Genomic DNA, 26,172 nt, shown 5'->3' with positions numbered 1-26,172 from the left:
TTTGTTTTTCCCCCCCATAACGTGTGACACCAATCCAACACCTGCTTAACTACACATAGCCTTGCGGAAACGTAAGCTGCAATTGCATAGGAAATTCTCCAGAGGGGGAGGTTGGGAGGGCGATGTGGAAAACGTTGGAGGAACATCCAGTCGAAAGAATGTTACCAGCTGGTAAGTAACTTGTTCTTCGAATGCATTGTGTCCTCCAACGTATTCCACATCTTTGACATACTCCCAAAGAAGTACCCGAAAATGGAGGAGGGAAAAGAATTGAGTACCCAATCAGCGGAATAAAGAACCACCTTACCAAAGGCCATATCTTGACCATGGATCGTATCCAGGGAGTAATGTTTAACACTGGTGTGGATAGAAGCCCATGTGGCTGCATCACAAATATTCCTAATAGGAACTCCCCGTTGTAGGGCTGTGGAAGTAGCCACGCCCCTAGTGGAATGAGCTTGCAACCCTTCAGGAGGGTCCTTACCCGCCAATATGTAACGTTCAGTAATGGTGAGGATAATCCACCTGGACAAGGTCTGCTTGGTAACAGCCTGGCCCCATCGGGGTCCAGTATATCCCACAAAGAGTTGATCGCCCACTCTGACCCTGGACATCCTAGAAATATAAAAGCTCAGAGCTCTCCTAGGATCCAACCTATGGAGACGTTCCTCTTCCTTACCAGGGTGAGGCGGAGGATAGAAAGATGGAAGAACCACTTTCTGGCTTAAATGAAAATCAGACACTACCTTAGGTAGAAGGGAACTTGTGAAACACAGTAAAGGGTGAATTAGATGAAAGTGCCTGCAATTCACTCACTCTGCGAGAGGAAGTAACCGCAACCAAGAACACTGTCTTGAAAGCCAACAGTCTCAAAGGACAAGAGTGCAAAGGCTCAAACGGAGCACCCTTCAGGAATTTCAAAACCAAATTCAGATCCCAAACCGGCACCTGGAAAGGGGACGGTGGGAACACATTAATGAGCCCTTTAAGAAATTGGGAAATCAAAGGAATCTTAAAGTAATAACTTTCTTCAGACGAGCGCTTAAAGATAGACCGTGCCACCAGGTAACCTTTAATGGTACCCACTTGAAGGCCCCTGTGGGCCAAAGAAAGCAAGAAAGACAAAACCACAGGAATGGAACAGGAAAAGAATCAACATGTCCCCTGCACCAATCGCAAAATTTACACCAACAGTACAGGGATTTTGTACACCTCCATCACATCATCCGGTAGGTCCCAATCCATATACCTCAACTTTTCAGATACCAAGCATGAAGGTTGAGAGTCCTGACATCTGGATGGAGAACCTGAACGCCCAGTACTGCCAAACCCCCCACACTCCCTGATCTTGAAAAACATGGCTCCTGTGATTTAACGCTACCAGGGTTCGCGGTCGGGAAAAATCATGGTAGTTCGTTGTAAAACCACCGCCACCAGCCATTTTGAGATGAAAGGGTAGCATTTGACTGCTACATGAGTTTCCAGACATAGGGGCTACTACGTAACACCGCCAGCACTCTATTGTAAGATAGGGTGTGCTGGATCTAGGAATTTAAAAAGATTAGTAAAGTTCATTTCACTTTACTTACTCTGGGAAACACTAGTTTATCCCAGAGAAGGTATTTAAACCTTGGGAAAGCCAGAAAAGTTTTCCCTGTGCCACTGCATTGAGGGTGCTGTGTGACACAAATGAAAAGATGTCTATGGAGTTGGGTAGACTCCATAATCGAAGAAATAAACACATTGAATGAAAAAGTTCAAAGTCCCAAAGTTTAGCAAAAGAGCTTGTTGGCTCTAAGGTGGGAGGAATTGGCACATTTATGATAATTCTCCCTAACAGGTACTTACTGATTTAGAAACCTAAGAGTGCGTGTTTTGAAATATATTTGTGTGGTGTGTGGTGTTTTATATTGCTCCCTTCTGAAGAATGCTTATTCTAACTGACTGATGATAAAACAATGTATTAATTTATTCAAGAAACCTTGTGTGTAAGAGTTTATCTGAATGTCACTGTGAATCTCTGTGTAACTCCCCTACAGCTCCTCCGTTATGCAGGAGCAACGTCTTGAAATGAAATATAAAGTTTTTAAAATGCCTCTGTCCCTATTCTAAGAGGTATTTCCCTACCTAAAAGAAACTAAGGGTCTGTCCTATGTCAGGATGGGCAAAGCAAAATGTCCTGTGTCCAAAGTAAGATTCTGGCCCTCACGTTCTAGAAATTACCTCCAAGGTGAAAAGGGAAATTGTCTTTGGCCTTGAGTAGTGTACAAATGTTCAAAAAGGAAATGTGCAACTCCACACAAGTTCCAGAAGTATAAGGTTCACCAGTCCAGAGGATGGTTACCTCCCCCTGGATTTCTCTTCTCTTAGTACTTTAATAAAACAAAACAACCTGGCTGTTATTCTGTATCTTGATAGGATACCTGGTGTACTCTCCTGCCAGGTTTCTTCTCCTCTTTAATATATTTCAACACAGACTTTGGTTATTCACGCGTCGAAAGAACCTTTGACACACTCTTCAGGCGCATCAAACGCAGAAATGTATTCATAAACAGGTCCCTAAGACGCTAATGTGTCAATCCTCTAGTTTTTTGACTGTCAAAACACAAATGCCACACAACACAGGAAACGCACTATACACCTGAGGATACCCTTTCAGGGGCTTTACGCCATAAAAGGCAGACTTATCTTCAGGAACCCTCTCCTTCAACACCATCTCCTTTTCCAAGGTCCATAGAATGGACACCAGAAAAATTTGACAGGGTAATTGGAAGAATCTCATGCTTTGTAGACTTTATGGATCGGCACCCAGAAGAGTTTAGACACCCTCAAGGTACTGCACAGGATGGAGAGGTAACTAGTGGAAACCACCTTCAAAGGTGTTAAGACTGGATAGCTCTCAAACCAGCGCTTCCACAGAGTCTTCACTACACACATCAAGACCACTCACAGGACCTATATATTGTTGACCCTCGTGACCTGCAGGATCCAGTACAAACAAAGTCAAGATCAATTTTATGACTACCCTGACATTTACATCATGCCGTCCCCGGATGACCAAGATCAGCCTGTCGCTGACTCTGCCATAGACAACCACCTGCTACTCAAAGCTGCACAGCATTTTTAAAAAGTCACACAGGAGGTCCAGCATGACACTGCATTTGTAGACTACATTTTGGGGGGACAAATGATCAGTAACCCAATGTATCCCTATTCTAAACTCAGTGCAGAAATGCATCCAGCCATCTTTACTTATGCCTAACCTTACAAGAGCAATCAACCACTGCATCGAAAAAATATTCAAGCTGGCACCAACAGACCCCCCTTTACATTAAAGGTCAACTAAAACCTGATTCTTTAGTTGTTACAACAACCAGAAAGAGGGCAGGCACACCGCTAGCTTCCGCTGAGGCACCTCTGGACAAGGAGAATAAAAGAATCTGCACTCTAGGCAGATTCCTGATATGCATCCTCAACTGCATATCAAACACAAATTGCAAATAACGCCACCTTACTGGCCAGCTATAACTGCCATGTGTGGGATTCCCCCCCAACAACAGATTGATGCTGTCCTTGAGCCCTTTAATGCTGAGCTCTCTAAAACCATCTCCGAAGGGAAACTGGATGAATGATGTCCCATGTGTGCCTTACCGCAGCTGCGAATGCAGCCTGCGTTGTAGGTTTCCAAAATTGTTAGAAAAAGTATTCACTGCCCCCAGCCACTCTGATTTGTTACTGTAACTTAGAAACTTGCTGGAGAAGTGAAAAAGGGACACTGTCCCCTCAGCACTCCACACTACAATAGGAAATCACAGATGCCATAGCAAAAGATTGAGGAAGGTAAACTCCATCAAAATGAACCTGAAAAGCAGTGCCCAGAGTACAAAACAAGAATGAGTGAGAGGAAAGAGTCCCACTCACTCATGAGTCAATGAAAAGTGTGGGGAGAGTCACCAGGTGAGGAGAATATCACGCAAGATGGAAATTCTACCTAGCACCGGTTTTCCGAAATTATCAGGGAATTGGCCAGGATACCCACCTCCACTTAAACATGGATTGCAGTCTCTGTACCTTTTCTACTCCGTTCCCTTTTTATTATTTTTGTATTGGTTATTTGTAATGCACCTATACATCACATGGTGTTTCAAGGTACAGCAAGACAAAGTTGGGGGTGAGGGGGAGGGGGGACAAGGCAGCATAAAAAAATAAAAACAGAAAACGTCCCTACTAAGCCTTGATATTTGAGGGATGAGGAGAACACATAGAAAACGCCCATACTAGGCCAAGGCCCATTCGGAGAGTGCAATAAACAAAACAGCAGGGGAGATGGGGCGGGGCTAAGTGCAGGTAAACGTAGGAAAATACAGCATTGGAATTACTCCCCTCATAGTGCAGGGAACTACATCAATATGCAGGTAGTTGGTAGAAAATGCAACATTGGAATGGCCATAGAGGTAAAATGCACTTAGGAGAGCCGCACAAGCAATGTGACAAGGTAGGCCTGATGGCATGCAACTGGAAAAGCCTCACCTCATGGCATGATGGGATTACATCAGGCATGCAGACGGCAGGTGCGCCAAGAAGATAAGGGATGCAATAATTTTAACAAAGAGACAGCATGCGGCTAAGTGAAGAGTGAAGATTAGAATTAACGAGCAGATAAAGAGCGAGCATAAGGAACATGAAGGTAAGGGGCAAGATTGTAAAGCCTCACTACATAGTGCCTATTCTCCTATCCCGTGTTCCCTATTTTTACTACTTTTGTTTTAATCCCAGTTATCTCTTCCCTTTCTCTTTTCTTTCCATGCCTGCCACACTCCACTGTCTGCTCCTTTCCCTCTACATTTACCTTTCCATGTCCATTTACTCTATAACCCAAATACTCTCTTTTGCTCAGTCTTTACCTTGTCCCACTGTTGATCAATACATTAGACACCACTGTTCTTCCTTTTCATTTTTTTCCTCATTCCCTCATTCTCCTCTGTGTATGCCATCTTTCTTCCAACTCTTTGGTTGGTCTCCATCTCTCCCTTTTTAAACGGACGCCCTTTGCTAAACCCTGTCTGCCCCTCATCCTTTCTCACACCTAATGAATTTTCCTTCTTTACTAACGCAGCTCTTGTCCCAGCCCATTCCAGGTATTGATTGATGTTGACGGTAACTTTTATTTACATGTTTCTTGCCTTCTGCTTTTTTAGTGGGGCCCATTGAAGCCTGTTGTAAATAAATGTATAAATGTAGAATTGACTGTGTGCCTAGGGTCGTCTGGTGGGTGCTCTGGCTGGGGCCACTCTGTTATCAAATAAAAGTGAGATCATGCCTGACAGTCTTTTCTCTCCTCCAGGGGCAGTTCCTCTGTTTGGCAGTGCAGGGCGGGAAGCCAGCACTTTACTATGATTTTGGCGAGGGCATTCAAATGGCCAAACCAAGCGTTGACTTAGCCACTGCCACCATCAGTAGCGCCACCAATAAACTGGTAAGAAGATGACGGCTTTTCCATTTGAAACATCCCTTCGAGGGACGTAGTGCCACATATTAGTCTGTTCAATGTTAGGAATGTTTTCTCTATGGAGGAAAAGTTGCTCAAAGTCTATTGATCGCCACACATGTTGCTTTTGTTTTTACACGTTCTCATGACTTTTTACAGTGAAGTGAAACCTTCAGCTTCCCTTCACTGGCCTTGTGCTAATTTGTTATGGGGAAACTAACCAGTCCTTCAGTCTGTCCCTACAGGGAAACTGTTTTCCTCTTTCTTTCTACATGTTATTTGATTTGGGTTTCTTTTTCATCCTCCACATGCATCTTCCAATGCAGTGCAATGGGGATACTTTTGTATCAACTCAAAGGATTTCTGGTTACTTTTAAATGTGCCTAAAGACAAGCTGGTGGCAGTAGTTAGATTTCTTATTTGTTCTGTATTTTTAGCTGGCCTTCTCACATTTACCGTGCTTGGCTAACTGTGGCGAGTGTCCTAATATGGCTGTGCCACAAGGTTTTTTGCTTGTTCTTTGGCCTTCTTCCTTCCTTCTCAAGTCAAGATTTTCCTTTTATGGCATTTGCCTTGGAAAGCAGTGTTTCTTTGACAGGCTAGTGCAGACCATGTGTGTTGGAACAGTTTTTATGAAGTCGAACTAAGGGCTTAGTAAAACCATTCAACTGAGACAGTACAAGACTACACTCTTAGTATAAGGCTGTACGACCTGAGTATATGGTAGCATAGACAGATCAGCCAGGCTTATTTTAGGAGAGAGAGGGAGCTGTAGGAAGGTACAAAGAATGTGTAGTATACCAAGGGTTCAACAGAAACACTTACAACCTGAAGTATTATAAATAATAACGGTTTATTATCAATACAATTAGGCCAAGTTAAGTCTTGGGGGGTAAGTACTCTGTTATAGAGTTATAAAACGCAACACAATGCTTGAAGGTACACAGACCAAAGCATGAACCTCTTTCAAATTACTAACAGTATTTCTAGGGAAGTCAGACTTTTTCAGAACACATTTAGTATAGGACGCATCTATTCACGGGGAGCAGAGGCGTTGCCAGGGGGTGGCTAAGGGGGCTATAGCCCTTGGTCTTTTGGTTGTTGCCCCTGATAGAATCTCAGGAGCTACAACCAAAAGGCTAGCTAGTCCCCAGTCCTGACAGTTCTGACATGATCGTAGCCCGGGGTCTTTTCCAGACATAGCAACACCCCTGACGGGGAGTAAAACCAAAAGTTAATTGATATGATATGGCATTTATAACGTACCTATACACAAGTGTTTCAAGGCACGACGAGGCAAGGGAGGGGGAACGTAGTTACTAGGGTGAAGTCGTAACAAAGGGATACTCTGCCAGTCTTTCCAGGAAGCAAGATAAACCCATAAAGAAGAGGTCTGTGTATAGAAGCTCTGCCAAGATCAGTTTGATGGTGGTGCTCAATCTGGTGGAACAATTGAATTCCATGTCGCAAGCATCTGCAGTTTCAAAGAACGCCTTTGTTAGCAAGATATTGCTACAGCACTCAATTAAGGGTTGTGAGAACATCGATCACAAGGGTAAACTGGGTTCCAATCACGAAACAGACCAAAATCACACTGTGCGGTAGCAGTGGCAGAGCAGACTTTGCTCCACAGAGGGAACAGGGGTTGGGGGAGGGTGCGGGGGGAGGGGGGGGGGAATGTGTCTGATAGAGGAGTACAGTTAGTCCGAAAAGATAACCCAAGAAATTACTGACAGATATACACTCTATAGAATGACACATCAATACATTACAAATGTAGACATTAGTGACACTACACACAGTAAAAACGCACGTCTTATTTCAGATTGAAATCTTCCTTCATACAACGGCAGACAAGAGGAAGATTTTTGTCCGCCGGGAACGAGTGACCATATTTACTCTGGAACACGAAGCCATCAAGCTGTACTCTGCAACTAACTGCTACCTGGCAGGAGTTCCCATGGAAAAGCTACCAGACAGGTGAGCATGCATGCCCGGTAAAGGATTGAGCTGTGGCAGGTCTCGGAAAGCAAAGGGTTCTGTCACTTTTTCGATTTTAAACGGCTCCCCCCTACTGGGATTTTTCATGGGTTCAGATGTTCTTCAATATTCTCTGACCTTCAGAAGTCCTTACCGTCTCATTTGTTAATATTTAAAAGCATGGAAATGCAACCTTTGTTTCGCACCTCTTGCGTTTTCCACGGATTCTCATGGTTTTTACTATTTCCACAACATTTAAGGTCTTCCTTTTACTCGGGGAAATATTGAATAGTAAGTGAATCGAAAATATGAGTGATCCATGAAAGTAACATTAAAATACAACGTTGCTTCTTTCTGAAGTTTTACATAAAAGAATTTTTTTTGTCAACCATGTCTAGGGGAGTAGCATGAATGGACCCTTGCCTTTGCATCAGGAAATGTTCAAAAGTAGCAACATCTTAGGAAAGGTATTGGTGCTGGGGGATGGGCCTTAGCCTTTGAGGCCTGTGCACTTCTGACTGATTGCTGGACATGCTACTTTGCTAGCTAGATCGCACATTCTCAATTATAACTACACAAAAGCAGTTTTTGACTGTTTTAGTCACAGATGGCACAATCTGAGTTGGACAAAAATGCAGGAATTCAATTGAGCAAGTACTTCAGCGGATGAGTATGGATTTGGCACAGATGCAAGAGGGTACATGGTTAGCTACCTTTTAGAGGGAATGGCTCAGAGTTTTAGCATTGAGGCATGGACTGTGTCAAGAGTTAATCAATAATGTGGGATTATACCCAGGATGGGTGCTGTGAAACTTTTTTTAAGGGTTGGACTGATGGTACAGATATTGTAAGGATGTATGAAATGTGCATAGGCTTGGTGCTCAACTGAAGGAGTTTCTTTCCACTGTGGGCGAGGTAGTTGAGGATGTTAAGCCATTTCTATGGAATGTCTCATAACCTAAATCCTTCATTTATAGTTTGTTGGCCATATTCCCCACTGGGGGATCGATCCGGGGCTGTATGAGAGGTCTGAAAGCGTTGGACAAACACATTGACTTGAAGCGTGTATTCACGATTGGTGTGAGCTACAGTTGCACCTCTGATCTCCTGGTAAGTATTGGACCACAGACTCCTTCCAGAAAGATTTTTAAATAATGTGTACACTGTCCAACAGACCACGTCTCTTATTTTCATCCTAGTCTAAGGCTCTGCTTTTCTGTTTGACTTTTTCCTCATCTGTATTCCATACAGCTGACTTTTTCTGCAGGACATTGGTTTCTTCGACATTTTTCGACACACTTCCTCTAGTTTCTAATAGAAGCGTTCGATTTGAAATCTTTGTTTCTAAAATGTACTCCAGAATTGGGACTGCAGCAGCAGATTAATGCCCTCTATTTCTTTTCCAGCCAACAGGGCTACCAGGGAGACCACTATGCCATATTTGATGTCATTATAGCTAATGGTACCAAGCCAGTTCTGGCTCCTTCCAGACCCTTTTTCCCTTCCCGTTTTTCATGAAGCAGTGTTGCATGCCATGCGTTCATATACTAATCAATGACAAAGTGTGTTTGACATAAGAGACTGGTCATCTGTGCAGTCATGTCCCTGGATGAGGAATCCACCAGCAGATCGGGTTAGGAAATATTTCTCTTTTGGCAACTTTCCCACCATGGCTTCTATGGTCAATCTTTTTGCTTTGCTTTTTAACCTGTTGTGGCTTTTTGAAGGGGATTACCAGGTTACTCACCGTAGTGACCACCTTACTCCTAGTCCATAGTTCCCTTTCCTCCATACCTGTGGACATCTCTCCGTCCTGTGGAACGGGACCAGAGCACTTTGTAAAAAGCATCCACATTTTTAAAAAAAATGTGTCCCTCTTTCCTGCATGGGAACCGGCGCGCGGCCGTAACCCCGCCCACCTTGGCTCCGCCCCACACATCGTCCATCAGTCCTTTTCTATCGCCAGGTTAAAGACCCATTAGCAATAACAGAACAACCTTATTAGAGGGGACGGCGGGCGGGCGTATGGAGGAAAGGGGACTATGGACTACGGGGACTAAAGGGGACTAGTAAGGTGGTCACTACGGTGAGTAACCTGGTAATACTCCTACACCCCGTCCCCTTTCCTCCATACTTGTGGGAGATTCCCAAGCACTCCTTACAGGAACTACGGGTGGATGGAAATACCGCTTACTGAAATGGTTCTTCAGCACAGCCTGACCAAACCGAGCGTCAGCTCTTGAGCTCATGTCGAGCCAGAAATGCTTACAGAAAGCATATGGGGAGGCCCAAGTAGCTGCCCTAGCGATGGACTCCCAGGGGACATATTCCTGAAAAGCCACCGCGGCTGCCTTGCCCCGCACCAGGTGTGCATGGATACCCTTAGGAGGTTTCAGCCCTTGGACGGTGAAAGACTCTGTGATGCAGGCGGCGATCCACCTAGAAATAGTTGCCTTAGACGCCGAATAGTTGCCCTGAGGGTTACCGAAGTTCACAGGTAGAACTGAAGAGCTCTTCGGACATCAAGACAGTGTAGAACCCTTTCAGCCTCTGAGGCAGGGTTCGGAAAAAAGACCGGAAGGGAGATAGACTGATTCAGATGGAATTCGATCACCACCTTCGGTAGAAAAAACTGGGTTTGTCCGAAGGACTACCTTGTCCTTGTGAAAGACCAAGAAAGGATGCTCCACCGACAATGCCTGGGGCTAACTCACTCTCCTTGCTGACGTAACGGCGACCAGAAAGGACACTTTCCAGGACAAGTACTTGAGGTCCACCGTAGCCATTGGTTCAAAGGGTTTATGGCACAGCGCCGTCAGGACTACATTTAGGTCCCATGGCGGGTGCGAATTATGAACCAGAGGGTAGAGGTGTGTAAAGCCAGCAAAATGCCTCTTCACCACTGGGTTAGTTAGAGAATAAAAACACAGGTCTGTAGAAACCGCTGAGAGATAAGTCCTGCATGACAGAACATGAACCCCTGACTCTACTAGGGAGGACACGAAGGATGGCACCGTGTCAATCATGGCCACCCTCGGATCCAACTTCTTCTCCAAACACCAATGACAGAACCTGAGCCATTTACTCTTGTATTGAGATCTGGTCGAGGGTTTCCTGGCTGCCTGGATAATGCGCATGTTATCGGCAGACAAACTCAGATGCTCTAAAGACTTGAACTCGGGCACCATGCCGCCAAGCTGAGCGATTGTGGGGAGGGGTGCCACATCTGTTGTTCCCCTTGGTGAAGAAGATTGGGAGTTACTGGTAACCTGATAGGCGGATACACCGACAGGTGTTGAAGTTCTGAGAACCAAAACCTTGCCGGCAACCACGGGGCTATGAGTAGAAGGGAACAGTTTGCAGAGTTCTTCAACTTCCAAATTGCACGGTGAACTAGAGGCAGAGGCGGGAAGGCGTAAGCTCTCATGTTGTGCCATGGAATCTCAAGAGCATCCCCCAGAGATGAGGCTCCCAGCCCCCCTCTGGAGGCATACTGAGGAAGCTTCTTGTTCACCGCTGTAGCGAAGAGGCCCACCTCCAGTGTGCCCCAATGCGAGAAAATCCATGAGAGGACCTCTGCCTTCAATTCCCACTCGTAGCTGACCACTTTCCGCTGGCTGAGGGACATTCAGCTGGCCCAGGATGTGCACTGCAAGCAGCCAGACACCATGAAGCATGGCCCACTCCCAAATCTGGATGGACCGGTCCACGAGGGGGGGGGAGACATTGTTCCCCCTTGCTTGTTTATGTAATACATTGACACCACATTGTCCGTTCTTATGCGGACCACCTTGTTGACAATGAGTGGTCTGAACGCCCTGAGTGCTAGGAAGATCGCCAGAAGCTCCAAATGATTTATGTGCAGGAGCTTGTCCTGAGGCGACCAGAGGTCCAAGACCTGAAGAAGATCTAATGTTGCACCCCACCCTAGAAGGGAGGAGTCCGTCATGATCGTCACCATGGGGACCGGGTCCTGAAACCCTGGGCCCCCAGACAGATTGCTGAGAGATGCCCACCAATCCAGGTCCACTCTCATGGAATCCGGAATCATTATCCGCATGGAATCTGGATCCACTGCCTGATGCCATGAACTCTGAAGAACCATCTGGGTCCATCTCATTTTGAGACGAGCAAGAGGAAGAGCCAGTACACACGAGGCCATGAGACCCAGAAGCCTCTGGAACCACCAGGCCGACGTGCTCTCCGACTGCGCAAACATCTGACACAGGGCTAACAGATCCGCCATTCTGTCCTCGGTCAGATGCACTCTGCAGTCGATCGTGTTCCAACGAAAACCCAGGAAGATCAAGTCCTGTGAGACCGTCCTGGAGGATTTCCGCCTGTTCACCGACAGCCCAAGATGGAACAGGAGCTGAAGGAGAGACTGGAGGTTGCCCGCTGCTGCCAGCGGACAAGGGCTGCGTAAGAGCAGTCGTCCAAATAAGGATACACATGGATACCCTGGAGACGAAGATAGGCCGCAATCACTGACATAATCTTCGTGAAGACACGCGGCGCCGAGCTGAGGCCAAAAGGAAGTGCTCCTCTCCCAAAGAGAAGCGGCGATATCTCCTGTGTGGATTCCAAATCAGGATATGCATATACGCATTCTGAAGATCCACAACGCTGAGCCAATTGCCCATCTGTAAGGAGGAGCGTATCTGGCTGGGCGAGATCATCTTGAATTTCTCTTGGGGTAGGAAATGATTGAACTGGGAAAGGTCTAGGATGGTGCGCAGGCCAGCCTGGTTGGGCTTGGGCACCGTAAACAGCCGGGAGTAGAAGCCCTCCCCTCACTCCCCAAGGGGAACGGGTTCCACAGCTCTGAGGTCCATAAGTTTCTGAACTTCGGCTTTGAGGGAGGGTGAGCCCGACAGCTAAAAATGGAGGGTTGAGGGCTGGGGTAGGGGGTAAAGAAAAGCGGTAGCCCGCTCGAGCGAATGACAAGACCCATCTGTCTTCTGTGATGGTCTGCCATGCCTCCCAATGAGACGCAATGCGTCCTCCCACCGGGGGTCTCGTGCGAGCGTGGAAAACCCTCATTTGGCAGGTTTATCTGTAGCGGTGCCACCGGACCCTGATGAGGAGGCTGAGGAGCGGGAGAAAAACCGCCTGCGTTGTCTACGGCGGTTATTCCCCGCAGGAGTATCTACTCTGCGAGATTTGCGGTCGAGGAAGCCCCTAAAAACAGAGGAGGGTCGACTTTGCGACAACGGTCTCTGGGATTTGAAAGGAGATTTGACCAGAACAGACAATGATTTAGCCGTCTGAGTGCTATCCTTGGTCTTGGTGAGCTCTACATCAGTAGTAGAATGAAAAAGCTCCTTACCATCGAATGGAATGTCCAACACCTTGGGGGTCATTCTGAGGTTGGAGGTAAGGGTTAACGGTCACCGTTAATGGCAACGGTGACCGTTAACACTTACCACCATATTCCGAGTTCCCTTTTGCGGGTTGGCATTTAATGCCTGCTTTTAGCAGGTGTTGAAAATCCAACCCGCAAAGGGACCTTGGAGTAAATTACGGCACCGTAATTTACGGTGCCGTAATTTACTCCTTCCCCATTCCCATTGAGCCCTATGGGGGCAGGAATGGGGATGGGGAACCGGTATGGTGAATGGGGAATTACCGGTCCCTCCAACCTTGGAATGGACCGGTAATTACTCCATTCACCATGCCGGATTTCCATGGAGTAAATAGCTCCATGGTTGCTTACCATGGTGCTATTTACTCCATGGATAGCGCCAGCCTCGGAATGAGGCCCCTTGTCTTGTACTTCCTTAGAAAATTTAGTGGCATACAGCCACTCCTGCCGTGAGGTATCAACCCCAAGCATCAGGCCCCGAGCCGAGGTGTCTACGTTATGAGCCGCAGCCTCCAGGAGATCCTGGGCCAAGACCCTGGCATCGCAAAGGCCTCCTTTGAAGTCTTCCAACTTCTCGACCGGGATGTGCTCCTCAAACTCTGACAGACCTTTCCACATCTGCATGTTAGCTCCCGCCAATATCAACTCAGCATTGGCCTGCCTGAGCTGCAAGGCTGAGTTGGCAAAGATTTTCCTCCCTAGGGAGTCCGGAGCTTGTCCTCCTTTCCCAAGACCTGAGTAGCCGCTGTGGACGAGGATGCTGCAGGTCTGGATTGCAACGTAGCCGCAGCCACCACTGTGGAGGAGGGAGGCGGACAAGACAACAGGGCCACCTCTTCCGAAGAATGCAGCCTGTACCTCGCGTCAATCTTCTTATTGACAAAAAGTCCCGAGTGTGGCTTTTCCTAAACTCTTCGGACCTCGGCCAGAACGTCCTTCTGCAGGAACAGGCCGGTACGCTCCAAGGGAGACAGGGTGAACGCCCAGAAAGCATGCCCTCCTGCGGAGCGGGTGCCTCGGGCACCGGAACATCTAAGAAACTCATGTCCAGTACCCGGTCATGAAAGGCTCTGATAGAGCGGGGAAGGTCCTCGTTGTCCTGATAGCCTTGAGGGTCATCTGACAGGTCAGGATCCTGCTGAACCATGTCAGGCACTGCCTTGTCCACTGGGGACAATGGAGGCACAGGCGGAAGAGCCGGGGGAGGCACCACGGGCAAGGGAGGCGCCGGCGGAACCACCGGAGGAACGGGTGGAGCCAGAGGCGCAGGTAGACATATCTCCTTGAAAAACTCTTTGAAATATTCCCTCATGGGGTCGGTGCGCATAAGCGCTTGAAATGTACTGAAAAAGGCATCCTCAGGAGATTGCTTCGGAACCTGAGGAGGCCTCTCATGAGGTGGACAAATCCAGGGACTTAACGGGGAAGGGTGCCACACCGGCCCCTCCACCGACGTATCCACATAAATCAAAGGAGCCGCCCCCGCAGGCAACAAAACATTGTGCGGAAGAGGCATCCGGGCATTCCAATCATAAACCGGCTGGTAAGGATGCGCACAAGGGACCTTAGGTTCTCCCAAGGGACCGAGCCCTACACCAGAGGCCGATGGCGTAGTTGTAGGGGTAGCACCTAAAATGGCCGCCGTGGTCATGGCGGGAACGGGCGCCATTTTGTCCTCATCTAAGGGGAACTGCGGCACGTGAGGAAGTGAGGCAGGGGTCCCCGTCGATGGATCAGTGGTCTTAATGTTAGCCCTAACATAAGCAACCTCGGCCGTGCCGGTACTATGAGGCCTGGAATGTTTTTGTGACATACCAACCGCCAACTGAGCCTTCGAAGGAAGGACCTCGGCACTGCCGGTAAAAGAAGAACTTTGCTTCTTTGCCCCCTCAACAGATCCGGTATCACCACAAGAGCGGGAACGGTGAGCAACCGCTTTAAACGACAAAGCCTAGTCCGGCCTCTCAGAACTGTTGGTAGCTTTAGTCTCTGAACGAGGGACCTCGGACCCAGGCCCAGCCTTATCTGCACGGGCCTCGAACATGCGTTCGGTAACAACCAGCCAAGGCCTCGGGGCGCTCCCGGTCTTGTTTTTGAGGGAAGCCGACAGAGGCCTCAGAGCGAGCTCCGGTACCCCACGATTCAGTAGAACTGGGTCTACAAACAGCCCCCACAGGAGGGGCCTCGGAGCGTACTCCGGTGTTCACAGGCCCCTTACAGAGACTCCGGTAGAATAATTAGACCCAACGCGATCAACGCCCCTCCCGGACCGAGAGAAACCCGGAAAGGTATCCCCCGGCCGGAGTCCTCTGAAAAGTAAAGAACTTACCGGGCGCTGCTTCTCGTCGATGAACGCCTGAAAATGCGAAGGAGGAGTTTGTCGGAACACCTCCTCCCACCGCTCCAACCGACGTTGAAGTGCCCGGACCGAAAGGGAGTCACAGTAAAAACAGGAGTCCAACGGTGTTCCGGACCCAAACACTCTAAATAAAGAGGATGGGGACCCACCCTCGCGAAGCGACGGTGACATGATGAACAATCTGGAAAGTCTAATTTGAAAGACATAGACAGACTAGTAAACGAACGCTAGCGAGATCCAGAGAGGGAAAAAAGGGAAGAAAATCTTCTGAGGATGCAAGTGCGTCCGGCCCCGATCGAGCAGAGAAAAGGACTGATGGGCGAAGCGCGTGGCAGAGCCAAGGTGGGCGGGGTTACGGCCGCGTGCCGGGTCCGCGCAGGAAAGAGAGGAGGGACACATTTTTTTTAAAAAAATTGAATGCTTTTTACAAAGTGCTCCGGTCCCGTCCCACCGGACAGAGAGATTTCCACAAGTATGGAGGAAAGGGGACGGGACGTAGGAGTAGTAAAGACATCAGCGTCGCTTCCCTTTTGCTAATTTGTTATGGAGAAACTGATCAGTCCTTCATACAGTTGGTAAAGGGAAACTGTTTATTTTGAACCTTGCACACAGCATCTTACACTGCAGTGCAATGGGGATCCATTTGCATTATCCTAGCTTTTTAAACTTGGTTTTTGCTTACTTTTATATGTGCCTAAAGACAAGTTGGTGGCCGCAGATGTATCTTTACCATTTTTTTAATTATTTTTAATATGCACATTTGTGTTTACTGGGTATGGCTACTACACGTGGCTAGTGCACTAAAATGGCCATGCCAAAATATTTTCGCTTGTTCTTTAGCCGTATTGTTATTTGGCCTTCTTCCAGCCTTGCCAGGTCAGGACAGTCCTTAAAGGGTCATGCACTTGCCTGGGAAGGCTGCTGCCTTCACAGACTAGCAAATGCATTGTGTGCGCCCAGGAAGGGGGTGGGGACTGTCTAGTCCCATCCTCATCTGTGGGGCCAGAGAGCTAGGTTTGGGCATGAGTGAAACCAACTGTTGTCCCCAATTGGACAAATTCTGGCTGTTTGAATGGTGCAGATCCTTACCATTGGTGGGCTTGGACTTGCTTCCAGGCTGGAGTTTGGATAAGAAGACTCCTCCTGCAGCCATTTTTTCAGATCAGCATTGGGACCAAGAATGTCATGATCACTGCTTCCAAGGAGCCAGGACCAGCCCAACGTCCTTGGAAGCAGGCCCCTAACCCTAATCCTAGGCACCAGCCGGTCCCTACTGGGACCTTTTGGACCCTGTCCTGGCGCCGGTGGCACCAGGCTCATCAAAACCATCGGTCCCGGCACTGGAAGCGCCGGGCTCATAATTGGTGTGAAAGTGCTTGGGTGGACTTACCTGCAGCAGACCATGCTGCTTACTTACCAGCCACTTAGAAGCTCTCTGTGAACAGGAACTACTTTCTTACCTGGGTGGGGCAGCTCCACTCCCTGGATACAGCACTGGAACTCTTCTGGAAACTGGAACTCTTTTCTTACCTAGGCGGGGCCGTGGAAGAAGATGCCTCATCACTCCAAGGCTATTTAAACCGCACCCGATAGATGAAAGGTGCTTCGCGTTATTCTGCATCTGCAGCAGAACGCTCACCGAGTCTGTTCCAGCCTTTCTTCTTTTGATCCTGAACCTGCAAGAATTATACTTACCATTCCTGTATCCAGTCAACATCAGCACCTGCAAAAGACAAGAAACAACAGGTTAGCAAGACGAACTTTACACGCAGTTCTTACTCACCTGATCCATCGGCAGCGGCTGTGTCTCACGCTGCACCTTCGCCTGCAAAGACAACAGCATTGTTATACTTACCGGCACGCTGTGCATTCCGTATTTCTTCATTCCGCATCTTTGCCTGCAAAGACAAAAGCATTGTTATACTTACCGGCACGCTGTGAATTCCGGATTTCTTCATTCAGCATCGTCGCCTGTAAAGATAAAGAGAAAGACATTAAGCAGGTATTTACTCACGCCCATCACGCTCGTTGCAATAAAACGCCTGCGAATACTCCGGCGTCTCTTTAACACGAACTAAGCTGCAAGGAAAGAGACAGTTAGAGCGCTTGCCATATTTACGAATTTCCAGGCGCTTCACTCCATCTTCCATCTCACGGGTCCTGCAATACATAAGGGAAAAACATTATACAGAGTCTTCAATATTAACGTGCCATGCATTTAAAAGACTATAAAGACAAAAGGTGTCCAGAAACTTACCGCTCGTGCAGATAGCGACGGTAACCATCCTCTGAAGTCAAGAGGCCAATGTTTCACCAGTGAAGGAACTGGCAATGGCACCCTGCACCAGACGCAGATGGAGAGCCCAGCATTCACCTATCTAAGGTGAGCACGTGACCTGGGGGGGGACTCTACAGAAAAGCTGGGAAGAGAGAGAGAGAGAGAGATCGAGAGAGAGAGGGACATTCAACAACCCAGACCATTTCTTTCAGACCCCCATATTCTTTCACCTGCAGAAACCTCACCCTTCGAGTTCGACACACAGTGCGAAGAGGTTCGACCCCAGAAGCCAAACGAGTCCTGCACATCACTTTTCGAGTCACAGACACCTTCCTGCCAAGACCCGCGTCTCCGTGGGAATCAGGTGAGCGTTACAAAGAATCCCTCGTAGACAAACAGTCTACCTGTTGGACTCCGTGATCTCTGAAGACCCTAAGGGATGCATCCAGCCTTGGACTAGTGGGTCCAACTAGTTTCCACCCCTTCTCGAGGATCCAACCATCCTGAGCCTTCAGAAGTGTCCCTGGATCACCGAGTGGACTGTCCAGCTTTCTCGTGGGCTACCTCGCCCGAAGTGTCGCTGTTCCGCGGTTGCACCCCGAACATTGTTTGTCGCCAGCTTTTTGTAAAAGTCGCCTTCCCTCCAAATGTGTGTCCCAGACTCAAGGGATCCTGTACCAGAGAAGCTTCTTCAAAAGCTTTGAAGCACTTCACCTGTGTGGAAGTGCTATATAAATGAACGATAAATAAACAGCAACTGGAAGGACACCTGCCATCTGTGTGCGGTGGCCGTCCATGGAACTTCACTTACCCCATCCTGAAGAGGCCTGCTTTGGTGAATGTTGTATTTCTTAATCACCAGGGGATGCATCTTACATCTGGACTTCACCAGAAGAATCCCCACACTCACAGCTCCTGTCCATCTCATCAGAACTAATGGTGAGAAATTCAACCTCCAGTGACCCTCCCCTCCACACCCTGCCCCCTGATTTCCCACCCTCATCAGTCGACCCATCAAGTTATCTGGGAAAATACGAAAACATTGCAAACCAGTCCCTTTGTGTCCGAATCTTCCATTCTACTGCCTTTTGGTCGACAGACCTAGGTAGTATTTTCCAAGAGATAAGAACACAATTTACTTACCTAGTTTTCCTGTTGAATATCTTATTTGAACAATCACCAAGACAAGTGAAATTAAAACTTTCCTACAAAGACTACATTCTGGGGAGAAGCATTGTGGCTCGTGTGACTTTTAGGAATAAGGTCCAGTCGTTTTAGGGATTGCACAGCTGAAGTTGGGGGAATTCACTTGTGACTTGGTTTCATCTTTACTGCATTAATTTACGTGCCTCCTGTGTTAATTAAATAATTTGAATGCATTGTAAGAGAATGTTGAGTGGATTTGTTTTATCATTGATTATTGTGTGATAAAATAATTTAGTAGTTTAAATGTTTTCTATGGAAAGGCCTAGAATAAATATTTGGATTTTTATACATACCTGTCTAAATTGAATTATTGTACGTTACATTTTGTGGACTCATTGATGACCCCTGTCCCCACTACTGCTCTTCATGTTTCCCTTGATTGGGTTTTGGATACCCTCTCAGAGTTCACTATAACAAGGGTGGCCTCCTAAAATCTGGCCACCAGGCAAGATTCTAGAAATCCACCTTAACAAATGGGTATAGGGATCTTTGCTTTCCCTTCAATATGCCTGCACTCTTGCTGAATAGTTACTTATCAGTTTGACTCTCTTAATCCATGTCATGCATGCAGTATGATTTGCTTGTTTGAATATGAAGGGGCCCCTGCAATACACAAATGTTTTGGTAACTAGGTATTTCCTTAATTCACAGATTTCACGTTCGGTCAGTTTCAATGGGTACGGCTTCCTCACTATGTCTCTGAAGAACATTCCTGCACTTCAGGAAAGCTACTATACAGGATTTGGCTTTAGGACGAACCAGAACAGTGGACTCATGTACCATCACGCTACTGAGGTAGGATACAGCGCTTCTCCCTTTTGTATTATGATCTGCTGTGTGACCTTAGGTTTCTGTTGCTTCCTTATCTATCAAAACATTGTTCTGTACCACTCTTCCACCGTGCTAGACAGGCCTTGGTGGCACGTCTCCCTTTTCATGGAATTATGTAGTGCCATGCAACTGAAGTAGGCCTCCCTACAGCAAGGAGCTCCCTTTCCTGTCCCTTTCCTTGCCCCCTTCGACCACCCCGAAGGTATATGTAGGCTTCTGGAAGCTCCCTTACTCACAGAGGGTGCCTCACTTTGGCGCCGTGGCTGGGTCTGCTTGGAGCTCCCTCTTTCACATTGCCACCTTCAGCACCATGCTGCTAAAGTAGGCCTCTGTGGCCCTGTTTTCCTGGGGACTCGTATGAGGGAGGGGCCTATAAGTCTTTCCTTTGCCTTATGTAACACCATGTCACTCGGCAAGGACTCTGGCTTTCCTTGCTGTTAGAGCAGAATTTATTTTTTGGGGTTGCTTTTGCGAACTCTAAACTCTCCCTATTAGTTTCCATTCTAGGTTCCGGTTTACCACCATGCCACGTGTATGTATGTATGCGATTTTATATAGTGCAACCAGTAGATTGCTGTATAAAATGGGTGCAACATAAACTTGTCGTGGGCCCCTTGAGCTTCCCGAGATTCTTAACACCTATTTTTAAGTGTTTGTGTGAAACCATTACACTGAGATGTCCTGCTGAAAACGTTATTTTGAAATTACTCGGTCGTGAAATGGCTTGTTGGATGCAGTGAATTCTTTTCCACTGTGGGGTGTTCTCACTGTTGCTTGTATGTTTGTGTTTGCTTCTTTAAAGGAAGGATCTTGTCAGGTGTCCATGAAGAATGGCAGAGTCGCCGTGAAAGTTCTGAAAACCGAGCTGACCTCAAGGAGTCCATACGCAGATGGCGTGGGTCACTATGTGGCCATTTACAGCAATGAGGCGGAGTGAGTGGTGCATGGCATGGGGAGGGCAAGGGTGAATGCACATATTAGTCGGCCTCGGTTTCATCTTAGCCACCCGTACACCGGGGAGATGAGGAGGGGGCGGTGTATTGGGCAGGAACAAGAGGGAATACACCTCTGGCAAAGTTTGTCTTGCGGGAGCGCTGTTCCATGCAAGCATGAGGCCCAACCCAAAGCAGTAATGCAACAGGCCAGAAAGAAGCTGCAACTGCGTGCTAGCCTTAAATGCAACTGGCAGCTTTGCCATTCTCTAACAATCTTTACACGCCAGGGCTCAGTATTAAGGGAGCTCCGAGGACCTTTTACAGTCAACTGTTCTGTGAAACCACACCATAAAGAGCAGAACAAGTTGTAGATTAAGGTTAAACCAAGATAAACTACATCCGTAATATATTTGTTTTTGTAGAATTGGCACCAGAGCAACATGCTACTTTAAATCGACCACATTCTCTTACTTAATAAGAGCTAAAATAGCCATAGTGATGGTGTTAGCTATTCATCCGCGCCTGCACAGGGTGATGTAAAACACTGGACTCCATACAGAGAATTGTTCTCTTCTGATCTTTGACTAAGGTGCAGGTTTCTGTGTAAACATGATTAGGTGAAAAAGGTGATTATCTTTTCTGTGACTATACAGACTGAATCAGGATTTGTGGAAAACTACAACAGGCCCCGAGATCAAGGCCAAACTTATTTTTGAACTTTGGCTTGAAATGTGTATTTATGCAGTTCCAAGCATCTGCAATGCAAAATTAGGTGGAAAGCTTTAGCTACAAAGCTAGTTTTAAATCGAATTAACAAAAAGCTTGCATAGAGGTTAGAGGTCAAATTACAAAAGATGCTTAAAAATGGGAACATATATGAAAAATATCTGGATGTGTGGGCACAGGAGTTCTCTGCTTGATGGGACTTAAAAGACGTTGAAACAGGCCGCATTTTGGAGCAGCCACTCTGGTGAAACCACCATAAACGATAGCCATTCTTTCCCTGTAGCTATGCCCTACAGACGGAGGTGAAAATCATAGAATGTCCGCGTGTTTCTCTTAATATAGGTACGGAACGTGCGGTATCCAGTAAGTTGCACAGCCGGTGGGGGGCAGCATTGCAGAGACATTACTGGCTCAGTAAGCCAGGAGTACGCAGAGCAAGTCTGCAGTGCGCCAGTCACCTTTTCCAAGTAGTGCGGCTGCTGAGCTTCGCGACACCAGCACAATGTCTGCAGCTCCCTGCTCCAGCTCCAGATGTGACCGACTTGGATTTGTGTTGCACTTTACAAAACGGAGAAACTAAAAATAATGTATCCTTAACGTTAAGAGTTTGAACTCCATCTCACTGCTTGCTCATTGCAAGGCCTATTAAAACATACCATATCACAATTCCCCAATATACCAGACCGCTCCCGTCTTTTGAAAGAATTGTGCATGTAACATTGACGTTGAAAAGAGCCATGTAGGCAGGCAGTGTGTTCTACGTTACATAGAAGAATCGCCTTGATTGAAATTCCAATGCCCTCAGTTAGTCACTATGCCTTCCTATGCAGATTCTAAATGGCACTTTGCCGGCTTCTTTTCCTAGACTAAATGCGCCCCTTTCCCTACTGCTTCCATTTCCTCACCCTGTATTGATTGGTTCCTACTGCGAATACCCTTCTAAACACACCATTTTGCCGAGGCACGTGCCCTCCACATGCCTCTGCTTGCTTATCTTACTCTTAGTTTTTTCAAAGCTTGTTGTCAAGACCGTAAATAACTGAAACTTTCATGCAATCCACATAATTTGACATTATTGCCTAAAGTGTTTTTACTTTTGCACCGTACGAGTGAAACTCGCAACCCTGTGTGGCATGCAAGGAAAGCCTTCATCTCCCCTGAAATGCAAATCACCCTTTGAGTGATTTTGCTGGTTTAAAGTGAAATATCCACCCTCTTCTCAGCAGCCTGTGTTTTCCTCTTCCAGTCTGCAGCTGTATGTGGATGATCAGCTGCAAGGCACAAGGCGGGTACTGGATCCAAGTAAGAGAAGCAAGCGCCAGGACGAGCCAGGTCTTGTGAATCTCGGTGGCTTGCCTGAAGCGGGTGCCGTCGAAAACCTCTCTGGCTGTATCAGCAATGTCTTTGTGAAGAGGTGAGTGTACGGTGCTGTGAAATCTACTGAGGTTGGGTTTGGGCCAACCTGATGCAGCCTTCATCCTGTCATGTTATAGTTTATAGTTTCTCAACCCATTGGACTCAGGAGAACGTGTATATTTATTGCATGGACGAACCAGCTTTCGTTGCCTCCTTCAGCCAAAGCATGCACCACCTCTCACCTTGCATAGTACTCTGTTAAGACTGAAGTCCACATCTTTGACTAACAGTGAGTGAGTCCCCTGATATTTTTGCTTATTCCCCTTTATGCTTCACTGACCCCCTTTTCGCCGGTGAATCCCCATGCAGTCTTGCACTGTCCATGTGTTCCTGAAAGTCCTGGTTCATGGTGACGCAAAGGTAATCGTTTTCCCATGCGCAGGTCAGCTTCCTAGGCTTCTTGTGTTGCACGCTGCTGCAGTCTTTTTTTGTGATCGGGCAACAGACTTGTTTCCTGCAGGTCCCCATTAAAATGGTGACCTGGGTTCGGATGTCCAGTGAGACTCCAAAAGAAACCGGTTTACTCCAGGTAAGCATGGAAATCAACATGTGCCAAATAAAATTCATAGCCTTCCCAAGACTCCAGGTTGTTTAGTGCATCCATGACCAAATCTAGTCCAATGTATGACTGGGTGTCTGGGATTCTTTGTTGAATCCCTGTAAAGTTTGAATGCGGCAAACATTTTTGTTTGCATGGCCGCCAAACTAATAATTTGTGCAGTGGGCCTCATCGGAGGCTGAATGGCCATGCAGTCCACGAGATCTGTATAAGAACATCTAAACCATACATTTGTTACTCGCTGGGGTTTGCCCCTGCTGGAGTTTTTTTCCACAGCCCTCTGAGGTGAGGTGAGGGATGTGCTATAGACTAAGGCAAAATATGGCTCCCACCAAAATAAAAGTCAACACCCCTGTATAGCAGCAGGTGTGGCAGTGCAGTCAAACGTAACTCGAATGAGGGAGTCTGACATTGAGCAGAAATAATCCCTTTATTTACCTCAAATAATTCTACTAATCCAAGGGAAAAATCTCTCTCAGTTGGCCCGGGCACGGCATCGCTTTGGATCCAGTCCCTTGGGGTGGACCAGTGCAGGAAGATCACCTGGGTGAGGGATCTTCGAGGAGTGGGGTGAGGCAATCGATGGTGACAAGCAGTATTCCCCCCCCTTTCCCGTTCCCCATCCTATTTTATAGGATGTTCCAATGTCCCAACTCCCTCCAGTCCCCTTTTTCTACACAAACATTGGGTCGAGGAAGAGGGTGTCTGAGAGTAAAGAGGCTAACCCTTACATATCCCATTGGACATGTCCCACTAATCGTGTCAGTCAGTGTCGGGCACTTGACTTTAATCCCATACATCTGATACCCATTAGCTCTCCCCACATGGATAAAAGGCGGAACATAGAGACACACTCTGAGCAAGGTAGCACACGAGACAGAGCAGATCTTTTGGGGGCTGAAGGCAAACCTACTGGAGCAGGATGACCGATCGGGGGACAAGAGAAAACTTGAAGTTCCCTGCAGGAGGTTGTTGACTCCGGGAAGCCATGAAGGAGACAAGGAGTAAAATCGCAGACAACAAGAAACCTGCATTGGTTCAAGGGTGCCAGTGACCCTCAGGGGTGAACGACAGAGTTGCGGAGGCGAGGCCAAGCCTGTGGTATTAACCTTGAATCAAAGCCGCAGAGACAAGAGGAACGCGTACAACTGGCGAATTAGTGAAAGACATCAAAGGCCGGTTTGTGTCAAGGAAAGATTGAAGCTGCAACAGTGTATCTCCCAAGTGAAGGTTGCATACATGCTGATGAGACGCGAAAGAAAGCTAACCAGTGATGAACTTTTACGTGGCTGATAACTGAGAAGCCAGTGATAGAGCAGCAGAGTGGTCCGGTGAAAGGAAGTGGCCAACTCGAAATTCTCTGCGAAATGTTTTGTTATAAAGCGGCAAAGTGAACAAACTCTGAAATGCGTAATGGTTCAAAAGGGGAAGTGAAAAGGTGAATGCTTGAAGAGAAAGATTTCTTTGAACCTTTGTGCTTATAGTGCTCAACTACCAAGACCAAGGGACACTCTGCCAAATAACATAAGAGTGTGAGCTGAAGAAAAAGTCGAAGTGGTCCTGCAGAGGTCTATAGTAAAAGCTTTGCCCGTTCGAAAGTCTTTGACATCAGTAAAAGGGCTGAGCCCGACCGAGGGAGATCGGAAGTGTGATAAATTGGGGGTAGGGAACCCCTAACAAATGAGAATTGAGCTTGGGGAAGGGAACCCCCAGCAAGTGCTGTGATTGAGAGGTCTGAGCCCGGCTGAAGACTTGCGTGAACTTTTTGTTGAAATGTGAAAACCTTTGGAACGTTGGAATAAGTGACTTGAACGTGGAAGGCCAAGCAGGCCTCGATCCACATTTTGAACTGCCTTTGTTTTGAAAACCTGAGCCAGAGTGTCTCATCCTATCTACGGGAGCCGCCTTACTCCATGCTGTCCAATGTGGGGAGGAGAGGTGACTCAGCCATCCTGATCTTTTCTGTTATAACACTGATTTTCCTTTGCATACATATTCCCCATTACACACTTTTTGTATAGGAGATGGGGCAAGCATTAGGTTTTGTTAGAATAGGCCATTTTGATTTGACACTGCGCAGGATTGTTTTCTTATTTGATGGTAGAGACTACACCCATTATAGCTATAGGCAAAGCAGGAGTTTTTCCAAACCCCGAAAATTGAATAAAGGTTTTGAACTTGTACCTCTTGTGCCAGTGTCTGTCTTGTGCTATCATGCCTTCCTTAAACCTGCCTTAATATTCCTCATCACTTCTAAAGCAGGGGTATCCCAAAGTTAATAGTGTCCCAGGGTACACCATGTAATGTGGCTATGATGGTGGTTGCTTTTTGGTCCTGTATAAAATAGTTCCACTGGGTGAAAAACATTTTACCTGGCTACGCCCTTTTTTGACCACCTCGATTTCTCAAAATGGAAGTTGTCTTAGTTTGCCTCAAAGACCGGAGGGAACTGTGAGAAACCTGAAGGTGTCTCACCCACTAGTCCCCTGGGATCTGTCAACCAGGTGGCCAGGACATGACCATCGCTATTGGATCCAGTTCCTGGGGGTGGACCAGTGCAGGTGGATCACCTGCGCATGGGGGGCATGAAAGTGGGACACTGAAGGGTGAGAAGCGGTATCTCCTTCCTTACGCCTTTCCCCAGGATACCCAGAAACTTAACCCTCCACCCCCTTTTCCGACACACTTTCTCACGGACAGTTCGAGAGCGACAATGGACTAACATCAGAGCAGTATACCGGACATGTCCCAACACAAGAGTCAGGCAATTACTGATAATTGGAGAAAAATGGTTGGTTGAGAGGGCACTGCCTGTTTACAATTGTTTATGTAATAGTTCGAATTCTGTTTATTAGTTGTGGTATAGTTAGTAGAGTGCAGCCCACTATATTGTGCCACCGTCCGAGACACAGAAATATGACTGAAAAAAGGAGACCTAGGCTAGATAGACTTCGGTGTGAGCTGCACACCCTTGTTTCCCACTAGGGGTTAGTTAATTTTGCACTTTCTCTAAATGATGATTTGAAGAC

General features: G+C 47.2%; 1 protein-coding gene across 2 annotated transcripts in view; it reads left to right on the top strand.

Annotated features, from left to right (window-relative positions):
• Positions 1-26,172, top strand: part of LAMA5 (laminin subunit alpha 5) — a 670,647-nt gene that overhangs the window by 569,342 nt on the left and 75,133 nt on the right. For both annotated transcript variants that reach the window (XM_069650738.1, XM_069650737.1), the window contains exons 66-71: positions 5,345-5,476; positions 7,314-7,468; positions 8,446-8,578; positions 19,328-19,471; positions 20,310-20,440; positions 22,415-22,582. In XM_069650738.1, the coding sequence (XP_069506839.1) occupies positions 5,345-5,476; positions 7,314-7,468; positions 8,446-8,578; positions 19,328-19,471; positions 20,310-20,440; positions 22,415-22,582 (863 nt within the window). The remainder of the gene's footprint in view (positions 1-5,344; positions 5,477-7,313; positions 7,469-8,445; positions 8,579-19,327; positions 19,472-20,309; positions 20,441-22,414; positions 22,583-26,172) is intronic.

This window comes from Ambystoma mexicanum, chromosome 3p (genome assembly GCF_040938575.1).
Source record: "Ambystoma mexicanum isolate Mex_15411 chromosome 3p, UKY_AmexF1_1, whole genome shotgun sequence".
Classification (NCBI taxonomy): domain Eukaryota; kingdom Metazoa; phylum Chordata; class Amphibia; order Caudata; family Ambystomatidae; genus Ambystoma; species Ambystoma mexicanum.
This window is presented reverse-complemented; position numbering and strand designations above follow the sequence as displayed.